This window comes from Diabrotica undecimpunctata, chromosome 3 (genome assembly GCF_040954645.1).
Source record: "Diabrotica undecimpunctata isolate CICGRU chromosome 3, icDiaUnde3, whole genome shotgun sequence".
Classification (NCBI taxonomy): Eukaryota; Metazoa; Arthropoda; class Insecta; order Coleoptera; family Chrysomelidae; genus Diabrotica; species Diabrotica undecimpunctata.
Genome location: NC_092805.1, coordinates 135,261,596 through 135,285,925, shown reverse-complemented (window position 1 = coordinate 135,285,925; position 24,330 = coordinate 135,261,596). Strand labels below are relative to the sequence as shown.

Below are 24,330 nucleotides of genomic sequence, written 5' to 3'. Positions count from 1 at the left end.
TACTATCTCTAAAACTGCCCATGGTACTGGATCATGAGTCTTTGGGTGGACATGCAATTATAATAAATCTTACAGCCTAGCCCAGGACTTCCCAAACTCTGCGTCGCGACGTCCTGGGGCGTCGCTGCATTGTCCTAGGGGCGTCGCGTGTCAGCGCGGACTTTTAATACGGAAAATATATTTATTAGATTTTAAATGACTATAAAATATATTATAAGTCGTAGGAAGTTGTATTTTTCTCCTCGACTTATAATGGAAGGGAAAGTGGAAGGAAGAAGACGTCCAGGAAGAAGAAAATGCTCCTGGTTGAAGAATGTAAGAGACTGGACAGGCATGGACACACATTCGATACTAAGAACAGCTCAAGATAGACAGCAATTTGCTGTAGTTATAGTCAACCTTCAGTAATGGAGAAGGCACCTTAAGAAGAAGATAAAATATATGTATTAATAAATAAATCAAATAAAAAATATATCATTAAGTCGATAAACCCAAAAAACCATTAACTCGAAATTATTCAAAAAATTGTTCAATCCGAAAATTATCCGATGGTCCACGAAATTATCCGAAAATCGGATAATTATCCGGACATTGGCAACACCGGGCTCACCGCACCGGGTGAGAGCAGTAATGTTAATTTAAGTAAAAAGAAGAAATATAGGAAATATGACGACCAATATTTGGATTTTGGATTTATCTGCGTTACTAATGGAAATGTAGAACTTCCACAATGTATCGTTTATCACAAACTGTTGGCAGCTGAAAGTATGCTTCCTAATAAACTAAAACGACATTTGGAATCAACTCACAGACATTTACAAGGTAAGCCAAGAGACTTTTTTGTAAAAAAATTGCGAGAGCTAAAACATAGGACCACAGCTTTGGTTTCAAGAGCATCAATTCCTACCAAAGCATTGTTCGCCTCTTACATGGTAGCTTAGCGGGTTGCCAAATGTAAAAAACCACATACGATCGCTGGGGAACTGATCTTACCTGCAGCGGTTGATCTCTTCTATATCTTTCAAACAATACGGATCGTCGCCATATTCAAGACATGGCAGAAAATATTAATGAGCAAATTGTGGGAAAACTTTCAGGTTTATTTGTGATTCAACTGAACGAGGCTAATTTGTTATAGAATATAAAACAGTTCAATCAAAACATTGAAAAGCCATTCATTAAATTTAAGAAGAATTCAAGAACTTGACAAAATATGAAGTGACATGAAATTAAACTGTAATATTTTCTGCTCACAGAAAGACTTAATTGTATTATTTAAATTTCATTTTTCTAGTTTAAGTGCCTTACAATCATTGCATATTTCAGTTTGCTCAAGCTTTCTTTTCTAGCCTCTAGTCCAGTGTTTTATGTTTTCCACTATTTTCCATTCATTATATAATATTCAACTTAATTCTTATCAAAAGAAAGCTCCTATAAGTGTACAAAATGCTGGCAACCTTGAGACAGCCTACTACTGTTCTACAATCCTACTGTATACTAGTTCGCTCACTGGTAAGGTATTAAAAATAAAATAAACTACAGGGTTATTAGGAATTTCCACAGCTATGGCCAAAGTTTGATTCATTGGTCTATACTCTATACAGACCACCATCTTTTTTATGTGTTAACTATCAAGTTAAATTATGAAAACATATTTTTGTATTATATGAATAATAATCAGCCATGACTATCATGCTTTACACAGGTTCAAACTTATAATAAATGAGTTTAAAAAAAGATGTAGCATACATTAAACATGTTTAACCATTGTGAATATTCAATAATATAATAGTATCACAAGTTGTTATAGTTAATAGTTATCTGTTGACTGCTGTCTGAAACCAATATTAACAAAACTATTTGAGATTGTGCAAAATATTTTAGCCTTGACTGTGCAAGCACAATACAATCATATGATTTCATTAAGAATCATTATATAATATAAACATTAACGTCTATTATTATTTGCTGTGGTATCCTAAAATAAACATGTAAATAATTACCTGCACTGATATTTCCTCTAGGTATACAACCTGTGAAAGTTTTTTCATACAGCTGTGGACACTGCTCCTGTATATTTATTGATTCCCTGTATAATTCGCAACTTGTTAAACATAAGGCCAAAATGAATAAAACAGTTAATTTTTGGAACTCCATGTCATGGAAAGATTTAAAACGTTTTAGTGATACTGGCAATACACCCTTAAAATTTGCACACTTAACTGATATGTGAATTTACAATTGCCGAATGCATTAATAAGAATTAATGTAAGACTCGACACTTTCACAAATAACAACAAAAACTTGGAATCACCTGCCAGTGTTAAAACCTGTCAACATGACAATTAAATTTAATAAATAACATTTAAGAGTTTTGGGTAAACGAGAATTTCTCGAATTGACGTGTACACATTATTGACAACTAACCCGACTCACCATATGCGTAGATTTATAATATTTAGAAGTTATTATTTATTAACATTAATAACAGAAAATTTATAAAAATTAATGGATGTTGTAGTCATATGATCTTGTAATTTCAACGATAAATTTTCTAAGTATTTGCTTAAAGAAACCTAGTTTTATCCTAAACATGTAATTAAAACAATATTTATAATTATTTTTAAATCATTTATTCAACTTAAACAAGTTTTGACTACAGTATGTGGTTTAGACATATCCTCTATATTGTTCCTTAATTTATGCTAAATTAATTAATATAAGTTTATTTTGTGATGTAAAACATTGGAACTTTAATTTTGTTTCTTTAGAATGTGACACCGTTGCAACTTTTTTAACGTATACCAATGACCATCAACTTTGTTTTTATGAAATGTGGTTGACTTCTTATACTGAAGAAGACCATCAGGAATTTTTTCAAAAGTTTGTGTATTATCAAAAATAATATTTTTTGTATCAAAACATCAGTTTTACAAAAAAAAAATGATAAAATACTGTTAAAGATTACTTAAAAATACTTAACTAGTAAAAAAAAACAAAAGGGAAATCCTTGACATAATTTTCAATGTTGCCATTTAGAATCAAGGCTAAACTGTCACGACTTTTGGATGACTCATACATCGATGATGTCATTCTAGAATTTCTACAACACAAATTGATACAGAATAGTTTTTTTTATTCAACACAAAGAAAAAATCATAATACACACTGGAACAATTACCAGAATAAACATTGTTTTTGTTTTCAATACAACGCATGACAAGTTTATTTAAGACAATAAAAAGTAAGTACCTATACTGTTGTTTATTACAATATAGCCAATTATGCTTGATTGCATCCTTTACTATGTTATAATTACTGTGTAAAAAAAGTTATGCATACTTCTGTATAATAGTTTTAAACAAAGTTAATAGTAGATATATAATAATTTCTAATCTTAGTTTAAAGTGTGAAGAATTTAAAAATATTTTTCTTTTCAGCCTTGTATGGATATAAGTGACAATCTTTACTACAGTCTCCTGAGTCTTGTAATTCTTCCAGTATATTTATTCTTCACTTTGTGGAGTTGGTTAGGTTGGGAATTATTTAAAAACAACTGAAGAATGAGTCAAGATCTAAACTTATCTTTCAAAAACATGAAAAAGAACCTTACACTAGACCTAAACCAAAAAAAACTAAGTTTGCCCACCACAAGTGGTCTATTGTCTTCCCCTGATCTGAATCTACTTAAAGTTGATACTCCAGAATTAGAGAGTATGATTTTAGCTAATGGGATGACTAACACACCAACACCTTCATTACTGTTTCCCAGAGCTGTTACAGCTGAACAAGAAAAGTTTGCTGGTGGTTTTGTTGAAGCATTAAGTCACTTACATAACAGTAATTCCCAGCAAGGTTCAGACAGTAATAGTAGCACAATCTACAATGATTCATTTATACCCCATATAAAAGAAGAACCTCAAACAGTTCCTAATATTAATCAAGTGAGTATTTATACATTTTTTATTAGCATACTGAGCAAATAATCCTATATACAGATTTAGTTGGAACAAATAACGAAAGTTCAATTAAGTAACATCACAAACAATAGTCTGCTAGTCTTCTCCATTCCAGGTTTAAGCATTTATTTATTGTATAATCTGGAATCAAACTTCCCTTCATTTTTTCATAGATGATCCATAAAGTGCCCTACACTTCTTGGTTTGTTTTTGGTATTGATCTTCATCTCCTTATATGTAGTTTCCATTTTGTTTTGTATTCTTCTATTTCCTGATTGGTTGAATTTACATTCAGTTTATGTTTCTCTATCAGATATTGCAATGCCACTCTTCTAGGAAATGTCATTTGCCTATCTTCAGTTCTAGTTATTTATTTACATCATTTACCCAGCTTTTTGAGCCAGGATATTTGTCATCTACCAGGACCCCTTTTTCCTTTGATTTTACCATTCATAATGAGCTTTACCAACTTGTACTTATCATTTGTAAGTATGTGCCTCAAATATGCTCTTTCTCCCTTTAATGGTGCAACACTATTTTTGTTTGTAATATGATTGGTTCATGGTATGTATTTTCAAAATTCTCTTAAAGAACCACATCTCAAAAGCCTCCAGCTTTCTCATTAATCCAACATTAAAGTCCAAGCTTCGGCACCATAAAGAAGAATAGAGTAGATATAATATTTTACCATCCGCTATCGGATCTGTAGATTGAGTCTTTTGTTACTCAAAAATTTCCTCATCTTCAAAACGGCTGCTCTTGATTGCTCTACTCTTGATCAAATTTCTGATTTTGGATTTAGATCTTCAGTAATCCAGACTACTAAGTATTTCATTTTGTCCTCTTGTACAATATCTTCATTTTTTATCTGGATCCTTAATATGACTTTACCCCTCTTACTGATAACCATGTTTTTTGTTTTCTTTATGTTTATTGTTAAACCAAACTGTTCCCCACTATCACAAATTATCATCACCATAACAAATGTTATTTATATTTTTTGATTGTCTATCTTGATCCTGTCTGTACAGTTTTTAACTACTTGTGTAAATAACTCTTAGCATATAGTAAACAGTAATGGTAAAAATACACAGCCTTGTCCCACTCCTCTACTTATCTGTTGTGCATCCGTACTATTTCCCTCTATGTTACCACAACTTGTTGGTTCCAATAGAGATTTTTCACTATGTTAATATTGTTTTTGTCAAGTCCTTTTCGCTTTAGACATTCTATGAGAATGTTATGTTTTATTTTGTCAAAAGATTTTTCAGTCTATAAATGTGACAAAAAGGTCTTTTTGTTGGTCTCAACATTTTTGAGCAAGAGTTATGAAACTATACAGAGCTTCTACTGTTCCAAAGCCATTATGAAAGCCAAACTGTCTATTATTCATATCTACTTCACGCTTTCTGAATATTCTTGCATGTACTTATAACCTTTAAAAATTTTTTAGAGAACAAAGGTATAATATGTTGTTAAAGAGGTTGTAATTTCAGTTATTGCACTGAAATTGTCTTCATCTGTAAGTTTAATCAGCTTGATGTGAACTTTATCTGGCCCAGGGGTTCTGCCAGATTTTGAGTTGTTTATAGCATGTTTGACTTCCAAAATTAATATTATTGGAGCTTCTTCGCTATCAATTTGTATTGGTTCTCTTCTTGTGTCCATGAAAAGATCTTCAGTATGTTTAGTCCATACTTGTTTTATTAAAATTGGGTTATTAATAGGTTTATTGTTTTTGTCAATTAATTGGTTAGGTGTGTTTGTTGGTGATTTTCCAGATAATTCTCTTACTGTTTTATGTAAATTATAATGATAATGTTTTATTGTGCAATTCCTTCATATCAATGCATGTTTCCATCATCCACTTTTTCTTAGCATCTTTTATTTTGTTAATGATTAATTTTTGTTTTTCTTTGTATTTATCTGGGATTTTGTTTTTATATTTTTTTCTTTGTTCCATGATTTCCAGTATTTCTAGAGTCATCCAAGGTTTTCAGCTTTCTTCTTTCTTTTGTCGAGTTTTGTTTTGTGTCTGTTCACATTCTCATTGTTATTCATTTCTAATGTTTATATTTTCATTTCTTGATTTATACATTTCGTTTATCTTAAGAAACTGAGTATTCACCTTGGAACTTTTGGATTTTATTATGTTTTTTACTCTCAGTCTCATTTTTGAGACAAGAAGGTTATGGTCTGACCCAGATTCCACATAATATAACAGAGAAGGTCATTATCTTATCAAGTTTTATTATTGTATTGTTTCTTGTCTTGTTCTTAAATGTTCTGTGAATTGTTCCTCATATATACTGAAACCTGTCAATGTGTCTAGCTTTCTTGAAACTTGTGTAACACCCTAGGTATTTAAAATGACTCACTTATTTTAGTGGATAATCATTAGTCATCAATTACTATTTTTGTTCTTATGGCTTAAAATGCCATAATCTTAAAATAAAAAATCAGTGTTATTGGTTTATACATAAATATCTCCAAATGTAGTGTTAATTGAGTTTATCTCAATCTATAACAAATCCTGCAAATGTGAGCATCTGTATTTACTTTTGCAAAATAAACATGCTGAAGAACTCTTAATACATCTTTTCTTGCTTTTGAATCAACTTCCAAGTGATTAATTTGTGCTTTGTTTTACAGTCCCCTCCAATGTCTCCTGTTGATATGGAATACCAAGAACGCATGAAACTGGAAAGAAAAAGACAAAGAAATCGCCTTGCTGCCTCCAAATGTAGATCAAGAAAACTGGAAAGGATTTCAAAATTGGAAGACAAAGTTAAATTGCTGAAATGTGAAAATGTAGAACTTGGATCTATTGTTAATCAACTCAAAGAAACTGTAGGGCTTCTTAAACTGGAGGTCATTGAACACAATAAGGCTGGTTGTCCTATTATTAATATGTATTAGGTATAATTTTACAAAAAATTATTGTTGGTGCTAAGAAAATATAGATATATTTAATAGTTTGCATATTTTTATAACAGTTGTTTGATAGATGATAAATTACATCATTTTATAAACAATATCCCTGTCCAATGTATTCCAAAACTTTTGTGGTCAAGAACAAGAGAAGATTATTAAACAAAACATTACTAAAATTCTTGGTAACCTTTGGAAGTCTACTGAAAGTACAGTAAGTAATACTTGAGACATCTGTTTAATAATTTTCAACTTAAATTTGTCAAACATCTCAAATATACAATTTTCTTAGTCATATTAAACTGAATTGTGATTTTTGAAGTACATAGTACTTAAGAATAATTTGTCAACAGTAAAAAATTTGTTAGTTTGACTACAAAAATTATATTTTGGTACAATTTGTACAAGATTGTAAAAATATTGCAAAAATAAACTGTAAAATATTTGAATGCCATTCTTGTGATATCAGAAATTACACTGAATAACAGGTGTCAATTTGAAGAAGCCTGTTAATAACCTTTTTATTCAATTTGATGCTTCCCTTCCATCCTCTGGTTTATGCATTGATATATGAATATGATAATTTCTGAAGTATTGTATTTACAATACAGTTTAAAGAATAATAAATAATTACACTATTTTTAAGTATATTATGTTACTATAAGATTTATTGCATTCATGTAACTTTATAAAGTGTAAATTCTTTTAACATCATTGTTGGTATATCAAAATTATTTAACTTGATATAAAATATTTTTCTGTGAAAAAATGTTAAATTATGGTATGTCTCTCTTTTGCAATATTTTTGGTTTATCTATAAAGTTGAGTATTAAGATATATTTATATAAATTTAGATTTAAGGTTTTGTACTTTGTCTAAATGATATGTTACCATAAGCATATGAATCGATATTGTATGCCTTTCAAATTATATTAATTATATAAGTAATGCTAAAATAAAGTATTTATACATATAGTTCTGTTTTTTTACTTCATCTTAACTTTTTCACTGCGGCTAGTTATAAAAGTAGTATGGTTTCTGGTACGGCTGTTTCATGCCCGTGCTGATCAACACGGTTGCCGCAGTCAGTCGATGATCTACTATGGCGTATAAATACGGTTCACGCAGTGTATCAATACAGTCCATTCAGGACTGTATTTACAATTTAGTAGAAGTAAAAAGTAACTATAAATTTGCTGCTGTTAGATTTTTGAAAAATAAAAAAAATTAAATATACTGAAAAATTATCATTATTTTATTTATTATTAATAATTGTAGCAACAAGGTAAAAAACTACAAACAAATGGTACACAAAACATTCAAATGCAAAATATAAATAAAAGTTTTGACTACATTAAAAGGAAAATTTTAAATTTGTTATACAATGGTATTTTTCAAAACATGGCGTAATGCATAGAGGCACATTACAGACTATGTCTTTTTTAGGTCTTTATCGAAGATTTTAATGTCAGTATTAGACCCAGTATAAATGATAAAATACAAATTGTAGCCTCCCTCACAGTCACCTAAAAGTGAAATTAAATTCCAAATCTGTGCCTTTTAGAGGGTATATACTGTTTAAATGCTAGCCTGGATATAGAAATCTACGAAAAACGGTTTTTAAATGGTCTATAACGATTCGCAGCTTAAAAAGGGAGTCTTCTTTGGCAACGTTATTGTTATCTGAAAAACGTAACAACGACAATGTAAGGAACGACAAAGCTAGAAAACAATACTCTTCATCCACATCAGTGTCTTTCTAATTTGTTGCGACACGAGAATTTTGTTCAATATCACTATGTTCCACAACGAATATGTAAAAATTGTTAATTTCAACAACCATTGCTTTCATAAAAGTCAAAGCAAAAAATGTTTTGAAACTACTTAAAACACTTGGACTACTTTTTAAATTTTCATTCAAACACTATGATGTATTGTCATTAAAATTATGAACTGTTGGTTGTAGATCTCCCTTTTTCCATTTATATAACGGAATCTTTTCACATTTAGCTTGTTGAAGAGAAGTAGATTCCAAAGTTAAAGCACTATTTTCACTAACCTGTGTTGATGATGGTAGAGTCTCTTCATTATCATTTTCTTCTCTAGATTCATTACTTTCTGCATCAGATTCTTTAAGAATACACTCATTCTCACTGTCACTTTCCATTAAAATTTCATATAGTTCACTTTCGCTAAGATATTTGCGTATACGAGCCATTTCACTCAGCAATTGATTTTATTAGTCAAGAATGTATGAGAAATCTAAATTTAAGAAGCACCCACTTATTTTTGTAAAAAAAATACACTACTAATAGTACAGAATGGTGTACAACACTATGATCATAATAGAAATAGATGCTGCACGCAAACCGGAGGAGAGATGCAGAATTCATTTGTGGCTTAAAAGAAATAATCTTAACATTATCAAGTCTGTAGTTTACGTCTTCTTTGAATATTCATAAAATATTATTATCCTAAAAGGTTTTTCAAATGGTCAAGTATTATAAATTCTTTTTATTATAGAACTAATCCAAAAAATATGTTTTGACAACAATAAGTCTTTCATTTCGATCCAACTTGAATAATATTAAAATATTTATATCTTAAATTTCAGGTAGTAAATAAAAATCTTTTAACAATACCCTACAATATGACAAGCGGTCTCGAACCGTCTTTACTATTAGCTAATTAATGCAATAGGTAATAACATTATTTCAATTTGAATATTTCTTACCTGTTAACCATTCTGTGAAATATGATAACAATTCTATTGTATTTACTAAAACTCATAATTCGACGGTTTTTTTCCTATTTTTCAAATAGGTTTATCAGCAGCTGTAGTAATTCACACAATTATATTCTTAAAGAAAATAAATTAAAATACGCTGCTAAAAACTATCGTACATAAATACGGCGAAAGGGAATCCTAAGATTTTACAAGTAAATTCCTGTAGTGCGTCCCTGTGTAAAAAGGTGCGGATTTGTACGGCTCCCGCAGTGAAGCATAAAATTTTTAAATGTATTGTAAATTTTGATATAATATGCCTAACTCTTTTCTATAGGCAACATACAATACGTAAGCAGTATCTGATGCATACGGTTTCCGCAGCGAATGCCGAAAAAGGGTACGCATATTTAGCCGGTTCCCGTTGTACGGGCACGAAATTATTTTACGTGTACATCCGGTTCCCGCAGTGAAAAGGTTAATTTAATAATAATTAAAAATGTCAAGAATGACAGAGGAATGGAGATAATACATATGATAACCTTCCTTAAGAAAGCCAAAAAAAATTGTAATTGCAGGATAAACCTGTTAAACACCATTCTGAAACTATCAAGAAATGTATTAACAAATGAGCTAACAAAAATATCTAATATAGAATAAAAATTCGGAAACGGAAGACCTGTAAATCAGACAAATAGCTGAGAAATTAAAAGAATACTACAAACTAGCCTACCTATCCAGTTAAACATATTAGACGTGAAAAAGTTGAATAAATTTAATGCTTTCTGATAAAATTATTTTTTTTGCGTTGCATAAATATACAACGATGACGATTTTACGACACGCGAATAATTGTTCATGCACAAAACATGGAAACTCAATAAGTTAATTCCGCAAACTTCCAACGGTTGGTTTTGTGATTTGTTTATTTCAATTTCCGCTCCTACCGGAGATTGGAAATCATTCTGGTAAATTATAATTTTGTTTGTTACGCACGTGAATAGTTCAATTGAACTGCACTCAAACCATGACAGAGGTTGCGTAGCCACGAGATTTTACGTCTTTCTACGCTTCTTCTGCCTTTGATTTTGCCCTGCATTATATTCCTTAATAGTTAGCATTTTTCGCCTCTCATGATGTGCCCAAAGTATTGCATCTTCCTGATTTTTATGGAATTTAAAACTGTATAATTTCCTAGTTGTTCGAGAACTTGCGCGTTTGTTTTGTGATCCATCCATATTTTCAGAATACGCCGCTTCACACACCAAAACATCACATTTCGAATGCTTCCAGGTTTTTAATATTGGATTGTTTCAGTGTCCAGGCCTCAACCTCATATAAAAGGGCGGAGAAAATATAACATTGCGATTACAGAAAAGTTTTCGCATTCTGTTAAAAGTTGTCTGTGCAATTTCAATGCGGCATGTTATTTTTTGTTTGATCAGTATCTCCTGTGATCCATGCTCCAAGGTATTTGTATGAAGATATTTGTTCAATTTCTGTGTTGTCTAGAACTAGCTTAACTTTGATGTTTTGTGCTTTTGTAAATTATATGAACTTGGTTTTCTTCAAATTTATTTTTAGTCCATAATCGTTGCAACATATATTTAGTTGTTAAGCAAAGTGTTGCAGTTCTTTTAGTGTTCCCACCAGAAGGACGGTATGGTCAGGGTATCTTATGTTATTAAGTGGCTCACCGTTTATTATTAGGCCCTCATTGACTTCGGCCAACGCTAATTCTGAAACGGCTTCACTATATAAATTAAACAACAATGGTGATAAAATACACCCTTGGCGCACCCCACGGCGAATCTGGATATCCCCAGTCAGTTCATTTTTAACTTTCACTTTAGCTATTTGATTCCAATATAGGTTACCTACATATAATTCTAGAGTCTCTACTGTCTATGTTTTTATTTAACAAAATTTCTTTGAGCCGATTATGCTGCACTCTATCAAATACCTTCTCACAATCATCGAAACAGGCATATACTTCCTGATTCTTATCTAGGCACCTCTGAGAAAGAACACTCACTGCAAACAGTGCATCCCGTGTTCGCAGACCTTTCCTAAATCTCATTTGTGTATTACTTATGCCTTCATTTAATTTCTTATAATAATGATTCTTGGTACAATTCCAATCAAACAACTTCAATTTTATGCTCGGATCATTTCAAATATGGTTAACAATTTGGTAATATTTATCCTACAAAAAAAAAGAAAAAACTATATGTTGAAAAAGAGAACTACACAAGACTCTGAATGACTTTTTATAATATGTATATTGGTTGATAATGTTGACATATGTACATTGAGATCAATAAAAGATCAAAGGAAAATCATTTGCCTTTTTTGCTAGGATGAGACACTCTAGTTTTGATTGCATTTGTTTTGTTCATGGTGGAATTTTGGACGCAATTGTTAATATTATTTTTTATACCATTATTTTTCCGCTGTTTCAGCATCATGTTTTATATTATTCTGTCCATAAACATCAGGTTTATAATTGCAAACTTAGATGAATTATAATAATTTTCAATAACTAGTTTCTTCAAAATTCCTATCTATGTTTAAAGTACAAACCGCACCAATTCGCTTATTATTGGATGGTGACTACATTGTTCGATAAGTTGATTCTTGTTAAAAGGCTACGTGTGCTCTCCAGCTACGTTGATCAAAATGCAATGCGAGTAGGCGGTTTTCTTCTTGTCGGTTAGTGTTTCTTCAGATGCAAGACTTTGTGTAGCATGCGCTTTCAGATTCAGTATGCATATTCTCTTCACAATACTCAATAAAAAAGGACAAAGAAAGGAATTCAATAAAAACGATACAATAAACAATCTCAAAAACATTTATTTGGTATAACAATTTACTAATAAAGGCTAAAATCGTAAAAAGTTTGAATCACAGTACGTTGGTAAGCAGATACTACGAGGTATTTTTGTTATACTCCACAAAATCCATCAAAGAATATTCAATTTACCAAGAATTCAGCAAGATGTTAGTTCACTTTATTAAATCTTGACGATCCAGAAAGGAAATATCGTTTGAAGCCGATTCTATTGATAAATGTCTTCACACTTAAAAAATTTCACTAGGAATGCAAAAAAAATATATTTTGATTACTAATACATTAAGTTTTTTTAATGTCACATTACGTGCCATGCTATTAATCTAAAAATTTGTTTTAATGGAATGTTTTTTTATATACAGGGGGTTCAAAGTTAATGTCTTAAGTTTTTGCGATTTGGTTCCAAATTCTATTACAAATCAAAAATTAATACGACAAAATTGGCCGAATATTTTCATAATCCAGGTATTCTGATAAAAGAATTACACTTAAGAAAGTCCCGGAGTATTATTCATCTAACTATATTCTGATTTTCTAGCGTTTCAACAACTTCCGATAGGGATCAATGGAATCAGTGACCACGAGCCGCAACTTCCAGCTCTCACTGTATTACTTGGCCATCGGCAGATACGATTCACTCGCGTATTCAAATTCAAAATCGCAGATCCATTTTTGGTTTCCAAATTACTACGTCTAAATTTTTTCTGGCCAGCGTGTGGTTTAAATCATGAGCTCACTAAATTACTCAAATAGAACTGAATTATTTCTATAAGAGGTCTTCTACTGACGAGACACACTGACACCGTAAAGTCGAACTACAAAAATTTATAGAAGTTAGAACTAAGTAAACTTTTTCTTTCATATAGAACTATAAAGGAAAATTAGACTCAGCGATCAGGTTAGCCAAGTACTAAGGAAATTTGGAAACCGTTCATGTGTGAAACCCGTCTGTGGTGGTGAATGATGCGGGTCTGATTCCCACTACAAACAGAAAACAAAACGAATAGACCCACTAAAAAGGTCGTCTCTCCAATTGCAAACTACGGAGTAGTAATTTGGTCTAGTACTGTACCTTTTACTTGGTAACGTAATACTTAGTAGTACGGAATCGAGATTAAACTGTATGTAGACTAAAATTATTTTAATTGGAGTCCAAATTAGACCGTTTTCGATGAGTATTAGGTATTTTTATTCATAAATATAAAATGAAGATGAATTTGTAGCGGTATTTAAACCAAATCTCAAAAGCATAGATGTCACTTGTGGGACACCCTGTATATTTAGTAATTCATGCTTTAAATAAATGCAATGACTGTTTATAACCTGAGAAATGTTTAATGATTTGTGATCAAAATAGATTTTGTCAAAATTATTTAATATATCAGTGTCGTTATGCGTGTCCTTATTAGATATTTTCATTAATCGCGACGATACTGTACAGTATGTGCAATGTACAGTAGACAGACATTAGGAGGAAGTGCTAGTACACTGTTATAGCGATAAAAAAACATATCTATTAACGTTTTTTATAAAATTTTCAGAATCTTTTTAAATGTAGCTAAACTTATATGGACATTTATTGGACAGGAGACAATGACGAGATATGGAACAAAATAATTAAACATTCTTCTTCTTCACGTGCCATCTCCTCTAAGAAGGTTGGCAACCATCATGACAATTCGCACTTTCGACGCCGCTGCTCTAAAGAGGTCAGCAGAAGAGAAGCTTGAGCTCGGAATTATCGGTGGCTGTGTCGGGTCGCAACAGCTTGTCATTGGTTAGACATGAGTTTCTGATCGCACTGAGCGGTGGATGTGTCGTGTCGTCGCAGTTTGTCATTGGTTAGAAATTAATTTCCCATTCCCATTAATTGATAAGCATAGAAAAGAATAAAACAAAGTGGAAAAGATACAACGAAATAACATGATTCCAAACATTGAGACTAGTATCGTCATTAAAAAATTCAAAACTTATTCTACTGCAAAACAAATCGATCATCATGGGTCGTTCGGTAGATGTAAAACATTAAAAATTATAGTTATTTCTGTACACAGTAGTTAAATAGAGAGGTACACACAATACGCGCACTTTCAATGCAATGCAGCAAACATCAGTTATGGCGAATTTTCGTCAAGCAGATTTTAAAAAGACCCACTTTAGAAACAAGAAAGCAGTGGTGTGCGTTAGTATGCTTGAGTAGCAGATAACGTTTAGATGTAATTAACACTCTGTCGACATGCTAAACAAGCCATACATTCCAAATCGTATCACGGATCGGGGAACCCGGTAACCGGTAAAATAAGTCATTTCGCGTCCACCATAAAAGAACTTTGCTATAAAATATCATGTCATAAATGTGCCATGTATATATAATTTATTTTAATGACTTCGCACTCTTTTTGTAATCGTCTCAGAACTTCCCCATTAGTAACATTTTGAATCCATGGTGTTTAGAGCATCCGTCTATAAAACCGCAGCACAAATGCTTCTAACTTCCTTATTTGCTCTACCTTCAATGTCCAATTGTCCATCCCATACAACAAAGTAGGTAAAACGTAAAATTTTAACACTTTTGTAGGATACCACTTCTTCTTATAGTGCTGTGCACCTATGGTGCGTTGGCGAATTATCTTAAGGCCAGACATCTGTCTTTTGCGGCATACAAAAGCTCGGCAGTGTTATTTAAGCTTGTCCAGTTTTTTATATTTTGTAGCCATGACATTTGTTTTCGACCTGCTCATTTATTGTCCTAAAGCTTTCTTGGATAATTAATAGAGGAATTGCGCTCAGTATAAGGCCCAGATATTCAATTTTCCGTACCTCAGTATTCGTCCTTCTGAGACTTCCTCGTTTCTCACCCTATCTGTCCATGGTAGATGGAACATTCTTCGCATAGTCCACATTTCCAAGGCCAACTTGTAAGTGGACGATATTTAAGGATACCTACCACTTGGGATAAAATAATTATTTAAATTCTAATACATTAGGAAAATTGGACCAAATAACACACAAAAAAGACATTAAATCATTAAATGTAACAAAGCACAATATTTTAAAGTTGCTGTTGGTCCCATATTAATATATCTATAATAAATAATTAAATCATTCCATTAAACGATTGCAAGTTAGAATAAAGATGCAAATTTTGATTAAAATTCCAACAATAATCATAATTACTAATATAATAAAACGAACTACATGAAAACACACAAAATGCAAATTGTTATACAATTAGATTACTACATCATGCCATTGCGTTGTTAAAGCAGTTCCCATTTCAAAAAAAATTGACTATACTTACGATCGAAATATCGTTTTTCTTCTACAAATTCTGTTACAAGTCATTAATATCATAATTATGTCTTAGCTGCGAAATACTACTGCTTAATATTAGCTGCAACACCCACGGTTACTTTCGCCTAATCATATGTCTTCTTCTGTGAATGCGGTTTCATTACTCAATATTGGCGTCCATCATGGCCATTCGTAGTTTATTGGAAGCTGCACGGAAAACCTATGTAGTAATTGTTTAAAACCATTATCTCGGGATTTTTAATCAGAATATTCTTTTACCAGGTATTTTTCATTAGATTATTTTAACACTTCATACCTGTTGTCACTTCGTATTAAGTAGCCTAGTTATTCAAGCTTTTGTTTTTGAACTTCTTCAAATACTTCCATATCTTTATTTAGTTTTCTTACTTCTTCTTTAATTATATGGTCCTTCCAAGAAATTCTGATTATACTATAAATCCACATTTCAAACGCCTTATTTTTTGTGTGGATGCATTTGTAGGGATCCATGTTTCAGCACCGTGGAGAGATACTAATAAAACATAGCTTTTAACTAGCTGCAGGTCTGTTAGAAAATCAACGATAATTTTATAAATTTGTATTATTTTAAATGAAATTTGATGTATTACATTATTGGTCTTACCACGGTTTTATATATTCTTGTTTTCTCTTCGGTTGATAAAAACTTATTTCTTCAAAGAAAGTTCGGCAAGCTTCCAGATATTCTATTCGCTTCAGTTATTTGTTGTCTTACCTCTTTCTCCATTTTCCAGTTAGTGGACAATTTATTTAGTAGATACTCAGTATCAATCAGCTCCTCAATTATCTTATGTTCAATTGCCAGATGGCAACGAATAGGCTCTTTTGCAATTTCTATAATTTTCGTTTTTTCTATGAATATTTTTATGTTATACTTCAAGGTAGTAGTATAAAAGTGCATAATACAATATCAGTACAATTCTAGATTGTAAAATATATTTTTCAATCGTGTTGGACCGTGGAAATAAGTTTACCTTTTCACGTTTGAAATTTCCCTGCATTTCTTAAACACAGAAAATTTAACGACGCTGAACAGTCAAAATAAAACTAAGCAGCTATCCGATGACGTGTAACCAAATTTGCAGAAAAAATCGTATATACTCGTTTAATTATTTAAAAATCTAAAAATACTGTTTTAAATGAACTGATTTTCAACACACTCTTGAACAATTGATTATTCTTTACTGAAAAAATACAGTTTTTAATATTCGATGTCTCTATCTATAAATTGCAAGCATGTACCTTTTGCAAAATCGTAACTACCGAAGAAAATACAACCCCCTAAAGTAATCCACGTAACTCTGGGAACAAAGCCTGAAAATAACCTGAAAAAAAATATACCTATTACATGATAATGAGCTACTGTTGTTTAATTGATTTGTATGTGTATATCTTTTTGTTTATTCTTGTGACTTAAATATTGGTCCTATAATTAAAAAAAAAATCCGAAATATTTCGTATTCAAAACCTGGAAAACCAATAACAAAAGTTACGGCTTAAAGACCAATTAACGTATTTCCTACAATTGCCAAAGTACTGGAAAAACGAGTATTATAACGTATACCTGCATACATATAACGACATTGTTTTGTCGACCATAGGAATTAAGATTTATTGCAATCCCATCTCTAGAGTATATTTATTATAATGCTCTAAAACTAATTTTTTGGTTATTTTTTAGCCTTAATAGCAATACAAATAAATAAGTAAGTAAATAGGTAATATGCTTTATTGTCACTGAAAATTGTACAAATTTTATGGACAAAACTTATAACAATAAGACAAGAAAGAAGAAAAAAAATCAGAATAAGAATCGTTTGTACTTTTAAATAAAAAAAAAAAACAATAAAATTCTTCCAAACTTAAACATAAAAAATACTACCTAATTAAGAACCCACAAACTTCGTAAAATGTACCTAACAAAAAATAAAAATTAGGCAATCAGATTAATGAATTAAGGGCTAAAATATTCCACCTCCTTGTGCTAAACAGTAACCAAATCTGTCATACAGATTTCTCCTCATATTTTGGAGTAGGGCTGGTGTAATGCTTGCAGAGAAATGAATGATAGAGGTGGAAACGTGTAACATGTCACAGAGATTGCCATTGTGTTGTATGGTCAATAAAACAATGTCGTGATCTGTATAACGTACCCACAATATGGCAAAACGTAAATTAAATTATCCCTATTCACTTCATTTATTATCACTATTATAATCTTTTTTGGGTACTTTTTCTTCATGATCTTTGTAAGATCTGCTCTAAAGAGTTGACTTAAACTACATCTAAACCACTCCTCAAATTATTGATCAGGGTATAAGTCTTCTAACAAAACTGTGGACAACGTTGAAAAGATCTAACATCAACCACACATTGATAAATGCTGTACAAGAACTATATAGAGACTCTAAGGCACAGATAAAAACAGGAAAATATCTAACGGAAGAATTCCTGGTTACAAAAGGCTTGCGACAGGGATGCTGTATCTCACCAACCTTATTCAAGATATATGTTGCAGCGGCATTGGAAAGATGGAAAAGAAAGGTACATAGGATGGGTATAGAGCTTAGCAATGAATGTATATATACACTCCAGTTTGCTGATGACCAGGTAGTGCTAGCGACCGACAGGGAAGACATGCAGTACATGCTAAGAAAACTGATAGAAGAATATAACGACTGGGGAATGAATGTCAATACAACAAAAACCAAATATCTTTGTATTGGAAACGAGTCAGATAACATAGACCTCGAAAACGGACAACATATTTCCTGCTGTCAGAGCTATGACTACTTGGGTGTTGCCTTTGACAATACAGGAACTGATACACGGGAAATAGAAAAACGAATCACTCAAGCAAAGAAAGTCTTAGGATGTCTCAATAGTATACTGTGGAGTAAAGAGATAAGGAAAGGAAGGAAATTTAATATATATGAGACCATGATTAAAACTACTCTTCTTTATGGCGCTGAAACATGGAGAATTAGTGAAAAGAACAAAAAGCGAATAGAAGCAGTAGAGATGGATGCAATGAGAAGATCTTTAGGTATTTCCAGACGAGACCGAATCAGAAATGATGTAATAAAACAACGTATGGGAATAGAAGGAAATATAACTCAAGATATAGAGAAGAAACAATTAAGGTGATATGGGCATGTTCAACGGATGCCAGCATCAAGACTCCCCAAAAAAGTAATAGAATGGCAACCGATAGGTCGACGGAAAAGAGGAAGACCCAGATTAGAATGGCAACACGGCGTAAACAAGTCCACGAGCGAAAGAAATTTAACAACAAACGACTGCGAAGATAGGAAGAGATGGTGTTTAGGTATCGGACAACGTCGAAAGACGTTCTAAACCGATGTATATATATAAGTCTTCTTCCGATACTTCTTTTGTCTGATACTTTTCACTGTATGTATGTTAAGTCATATTATGCTGTCACATTATCAAGTATTGCAGTTTTATTTCTTGCACCGTTACAGAAAATAATAGAAGTCGGAAAATTGGCATTTGTAGGTGTAAGTGTGCAACTAAACTAAGTGATTTAGAGCAGAAATATTTAGAAATATTTTTAAAAGTACTGTAGTCGATCGACTTTTTTTTAACAAATTACACATGCTGATACTGCAAATTACACCTATACCTAATTCAGAAACATACAAATGTGACTTGACCCCTACAAATATTCATTATTTTATTTTATATAATTCCATGTAAATACTTATTATTCTCATAGAATTGTAAGAGGACCAGGGGTTTTACCATTTTTTAAAGATTTTATTGCACTTATCATGTCTGTCTTCATTACATCTGGAATCTAGACCTGCATTTGGACTTAAGTTGCATTTATAACCACTGCCCTCTCTAGAATTCCCGAAAATCCTGTAATATATTATTGTCATCTTTGTAATTTATTTAGAGTTCCTGCTATGACATTTCTATCTTTGTCTAGTAAGACACTTATCACTTTTATGGAGATTGAAGTTCCCTTTATAAGTAAGTAATATGCTTCTTTTGCAACACTTGATTAAACTCAAACTCAAGACTTCTATTATCGCAACTTGAAATAAAAATTCAAGTGTGTAAGTAAAACCAAGTTGTAATATGTAGCTTTCAACAAGAGAAAAGAGAAGTGCCCAGTCTTACTAAATTAAATTGAAATATCAAAAAGTCAGCATGTCAAATACTTAGGCAGACACATTAACTCTGTGATTCGGAAGGCGGAAACAAAAAGATTTAACCAATAAACCAGAGTAAGGTTAAAGAACGGTCTTCCTCGTTGAACAAACCAAATCAAGACACTAATGGACTTCAAAACAAGCGATCATTAAATTCTGAGTACTATCAAATATGTAATCATCATCATCATCAAGCCTTCTGCGTCCAAAGTTGAACATAAGCCTTCTCTAATTTCTTCTAGTTCTAACGGTCTTGTGCTTCCTGCTGCCAATTCACTGTGATTCTTTTGACGTCCAGTAAAGCAATAACGCGAAGACTTGTATATCCTCCTCTTATATCTACCACTCATCATGTTGAAGCTATTATTTTATTAGACACGTCATATTTATTTCCTATTATTATTTATTATCATTTTTTGGCACTAAAGTGAAGTGAATAGTTTAAATGAAACATTCAACGATATCTCTTTGAATACCATCTTTGAATAACTTATAGAAAGAAAAACTTCACTTGAAGTTTTCTCTGCACAACCCTACACTCTCTATCACACGTGTAACTTATTGTTGAAAATTAAAGAAACCTATTATTTAAAATTACCCTTTGACGCCATCGGTGCGATAAATTTGCTTTAGCGTATTTGCAACTGTCATTTCTCCTGCCCTGACCTGCTTTCTATCCGCCAACATAATTCTAGTTTTCGCTACATCTAATGGAGTTGTTACGGCAGCTGAAAATCCACCTAGAGAAAATAAAAAAATGTAGATTAATAAGATGTTTTGGGGCTTGAAATAAAAAAGTAATAATAATAATAAGAAGCAACTAAACATTAACCAAATAAATGCTAAATCTTTGCAGTGTTAATCTGTACTCACGAGATAGTGGAGAGGTAGTTCTCTCGTTAGGGAGCGTTAAGGAGCCTGTTCTGCCTCTGGGACCCAAGACGGTTATTGGACTTCAGTACTACTTCAGGATACTATTAGGGAGGTTAAAAGGAACTCGTGGCTTTATGCGAGGACACCTTAGATAACCTCTCAAAAATTTCTTAAAAGGCCAGAAGACTTTAAAGTAATTCGATTTTGAGGGCAGCGATGTGGGTTTAGATCGTGACGTATGCTATTGCAGGTAGTACTAAGCAAGTAGACGGAAGCTCGGTTGAGCTTAGTCCTCTGATGCGCCGGAGACTGGTCTATTACTATGGTTTAGTCCGGACGTTAAAGGTGATACATAAACCCTCTCTAGTTAATTGAGTATGGCAAAGGCCCCGTAATAAAGCCCCGTCTGATTATTTATATGCACTTGAAAAGACGTATCAAAAGTGGATCGACTTGTTTTTCACAGGTTCCAATGTATCTTTTTCACAATTTTAAAATTGCCAAAAATTGTCTTATTGCCTGTTGCAATTTTGGGAAATGGATATTGGATTCATCAAACAATATAGAGAATATAAAGAAACCTCAAAAAAGCACTTCTACATAAAAACACAGACAAATGCGATGAAAGCCTACTTGAAAACTATTATATTTTCAGTAATTTATATTTACCTGCTATCGATCCACATACTGCAACTTCCCAAGACTCGAGAGGTATGTTATTTTTAAAATTTTTCCTATAAGTTTTCTTCAAATATTCTAGTATGGGAAACTGTATAACTGAGAATGGTATTTCTCTCAATATTGTTGAGCCAAAACCTCTATATAAACCCTAAAATAATAAACAAGAAAACACATCGACTATGATCTAAAATTGAATGAATAGGGATACAGAAATATATTAATTTTAAAAAATAAGTATCAAAATATATGTTGTTTTTACGTATTCACCCAATTGTCTGGCTTAATAGGTCTTGAACCTAAGGCAAAAAAACTCAAAAAGTATCAAAATAAATGCCTAAACAAGGGAAATCCCAGATGTTCATTAATAATCCAGTAAATGACCTTTTTGGAGTGTAATTTTCCTCGTCACGACGAATGCTTGAAAATTTGGATTTACTTTGAACATACGTTCAAAATAAGTCCGGAAATGGATAAATTGACTAATTCTAGGCAACTTTTATTCTATAGAATTTCTTCACTAAGTCAAGACTTTTTGAGTTATTTGTGAGTGAAAATGTTCATTTTTCAAAATAAAAACTACGTTTTCAGACGGTTTTTCTGAAAGTGTTTAAAAAAAGCTTTATTTTTGTTTTTTTTTTAAGTTTCTAGAATCAAAACTAAGCGAGTTACGCTCTAAATAAAGTTGGTCACTTTGTTTGGCAAAAACATCGTGAAAATCAACCCCTAATTAGCACCCCAAAAAAAATTAATCGTTACTGCTTTACAATTTACTTTATTTACGTATTGTTTATATGATCTGTAAATTTGATCGGTTCAAAGTGCTATTTTTGAAAAAAAAAATTGGTTTAAAGTAAAAGATAAATTTTAAAAATTTTGGAAAACGGATAGCTTAAGAGGAAAATTTCTGGACAATGCTTTTTAAATCGATTCATTTTTTTTTTCGAATCCTAAGAAAACGAATAAGTATTTTTGAAAAATTTAAACGCAGAATGAAAGATGACATTATTATCGAGGGCCGAAAGTCCCTGAAAACTTCTATAATGTTTATTTTAGTAAGTAACAGGGGTCAAAAAGAAGAGAAAATTAACTATGATTTTTAATTTCAAATATCCCATTCAAAAGAACCTTTTTATTTATTCTAAGGGACTTTCGGCCCTCGGTAATAATGTAAGCCTTCATTCTGCGTTTAAATTTTTAAAAAATATTTATTAGTTTTCTCAGGATTCGAAAAAAAAAATGCATTAAATAGCATTGGCCCGAAATTTTGCGCCTACGCTCTTAACGAAGCCATACTTGAACGGCCTACCTCACACTTGCTTCATGTAAATAGTACTTCAAGTAAATACGTACTCGCTGTCAAGAATTGGTCGTGTGAAGTCGATTTTTAAGTATTTGAATTTTATTAAAAAAATATGAAGTGGAATGAGGAGACAACATTGAAGTTTGTGGAGTTTTACGAAGAACAAACGTGTCTTTGAGATATATCTAGTAGCCAGTATAGAAATTAACAAATAAACGATTGTGCTATTAATAAATTAGAACAAGAAATGAAAGGGGATGATTTTGGTCCTCAAGATGTGAAACACTCCATATGAATCCTCAAAATAAAAAATCTGAGCACGAAAGGTTACAGGGAACGTGCTAAAATTGCAAAACATTCAAAGTCTGGTGCTGGAACAGACTTATTTTAATTGAATAGTGTAAATGCTTTACTTGAATGCCCTTTAAACTTGAATACTTGACTAAAGTTACTTATACAAGTAACTTGATCGGCTACTCGACTCATGTAAACTAAGCTTTAGGACAAGAACATCGGTAAGTTTTTGGCCTTGTTAAAGTTCAACGAAATGCTAAGAGTGTTTGCCTATATTCTTCAGCAATAACTCTTAGTTTTTCGTTGATTAACTACCATAAATAGAACATGGCTCTACAAATTTACATGAAAAGAGGGAATCCAATAGTGGACTAAAAGGAGGAAAAGTTTGAGAAAAGAAAGGGATAACTCTACCTACCATTAAGATCATTGAGCTATGATATGTTGAATTGAAAAAACATAAAAACGCAAATGAAATACATTTCCATTAGTATTTCAAAAAAATAATCAATGGCGATTATTATGATAACTATGGCATCATTTGAGTAATGAAATCAAGAAGAAGCATTTGGCAAAACAAAACATTAATTGATTCAACTCAAGCAAGTAACAGTTCACATATTCGATATTACGATGATTATAGTTTGAATTTCCTTCTTCACCACCAAATTCACCAGATTTAATTGTTAATTAATTGATTTTGCAACGTCTAAAATTTGAAAAAAGCTCGGCCTTAAAGTTTTTTAAAAAATTGAAGATAAGATTAATTGAGGACACTAGAAGTAAAGGGGTATATGTGACATTTTTGTAAATATTGAGAAAACTGCATCACTGTACTGGAAATCTTTCATTCTATTTGGAGGTAAAGAGATCTAAGCGATAAGTCTAACATGTGCTGCTTTCTAGCGGCAAGTTATTTAGCCTCCAAGCCAACCATGAGCAGGGCTTGGAAGAGAAGAGATACAAGTGCACTTGTACCCCATTTCCACTGTGTCAGACTGTTAGTTAAGTTTATTATCATTTTGGATGGGTAGTGGTATAGATCCTCTAAAGCAATATCATTTTGTTGTTAAAGTAATACTTTAATGTAAACTGCAGCGTTTTCGTTATTATAAACTACAGTGTTTTTAAGAAGAGTTTTAAATACAATACTAATAACGTAAATAAGTGCCGAGATCTTGAAAATCGTCATTTTAGGAACA

General features: G+C 31.8%; 3 protein-coding genes across 5 annotated transcripts in view; 1 reads left to right on the top strand and 2 right to left on the bottom strand.

Annotated features, from left to right (window-relative positions):
• Positions 1–2,382, bottom strand: part of LOC140437446 (dyslexia-associated protein KIAA0319-like protein) — a 45,987-nt gene extending 43,605 nt beyond the window's left edge. Inside the window, exon 1 of the mRNA XM_072526983.1 lies at positions 2,004–2,382. Coding sequence (XP_072383084.1) covers positions 2,004–2,157 — 154 coding nt within the window. The 5' untranslated portion in view covers positions 2,158–2,382. The remainder of the gene's footprint in view (positions 1–2,003) is intronic.
• A 687-nt stretch (positions 2,383–3,069) lies between these two features.
• Positions 3,070–7,855, top strand: Jra (Jun-related antigen). Its single transcript, XM_072526984.1, has 3 exons — positions 3,070–3,244; positions 3,441–3,944; positions 6,612–7,855. The coding sequence occupies exons 2-3, from the start codon at positions 3,564–3,566 to the stop codon at positions 6,876–6,878; spliced, it is 648 nt and encodes a 215-aa protein (XP_072383085.1). The 5' UTR covers positions 3,070–3,244; positions 3,441–3,563; the 3' UTR covers positions 6,879–7,855.
• A 4,595-nt stretch (positions 7,856–12,450) lies between these two features.
• Positions 12,451–24,330, bottom strand: part of LOC140437445 (mitochondrial S-adenosylmethionine carrier protein) — a 40,679-nt gene continuing 28,799 nt past the window's right edge. For 2 of the 3 annotated variants that reach the window (XM_072526982.1, XM_072526980.1), the window contains 3 exons: positions 21,523–21,682; positions 20,579–20,720; positions 12,451–17,124 (listed from right to left, as the gene is read on the bottom strand). In XM_072526982.1, the coding sequence (XP_072383083.1) occupies positions 17,001–17,124; positions 20,579–20,720; positions 21,523–21,682 (426 nt within the window). In that variant the 3' untranslated portion in view covers positions 12,451–17,000. The remainder of the gene's footprint in view (positions 17,125–20,578; positions 20,721–21,522; positions 21,683–24,330) is intronic. The other variant, XM_072526981.1, reaches the window with a different exon arrangement.

Bases quoted from the DNA above. Each gene is read 5' to 3' on its own strand.
- Jra (XM_072526984.1), top strand. From the start codon at position 3,564: ATGAGTCAAGATCTAAACTTATCTTTCAAAAACATGAAAAAGAACCTT. The intron at 3,945-6,611 runs GTGAGTATTTAT...TTTGTTTTACAG, and splicing joins CAGTTCCTAATATTAATCAA to TCCCCTCCAATGTCTCCTGT.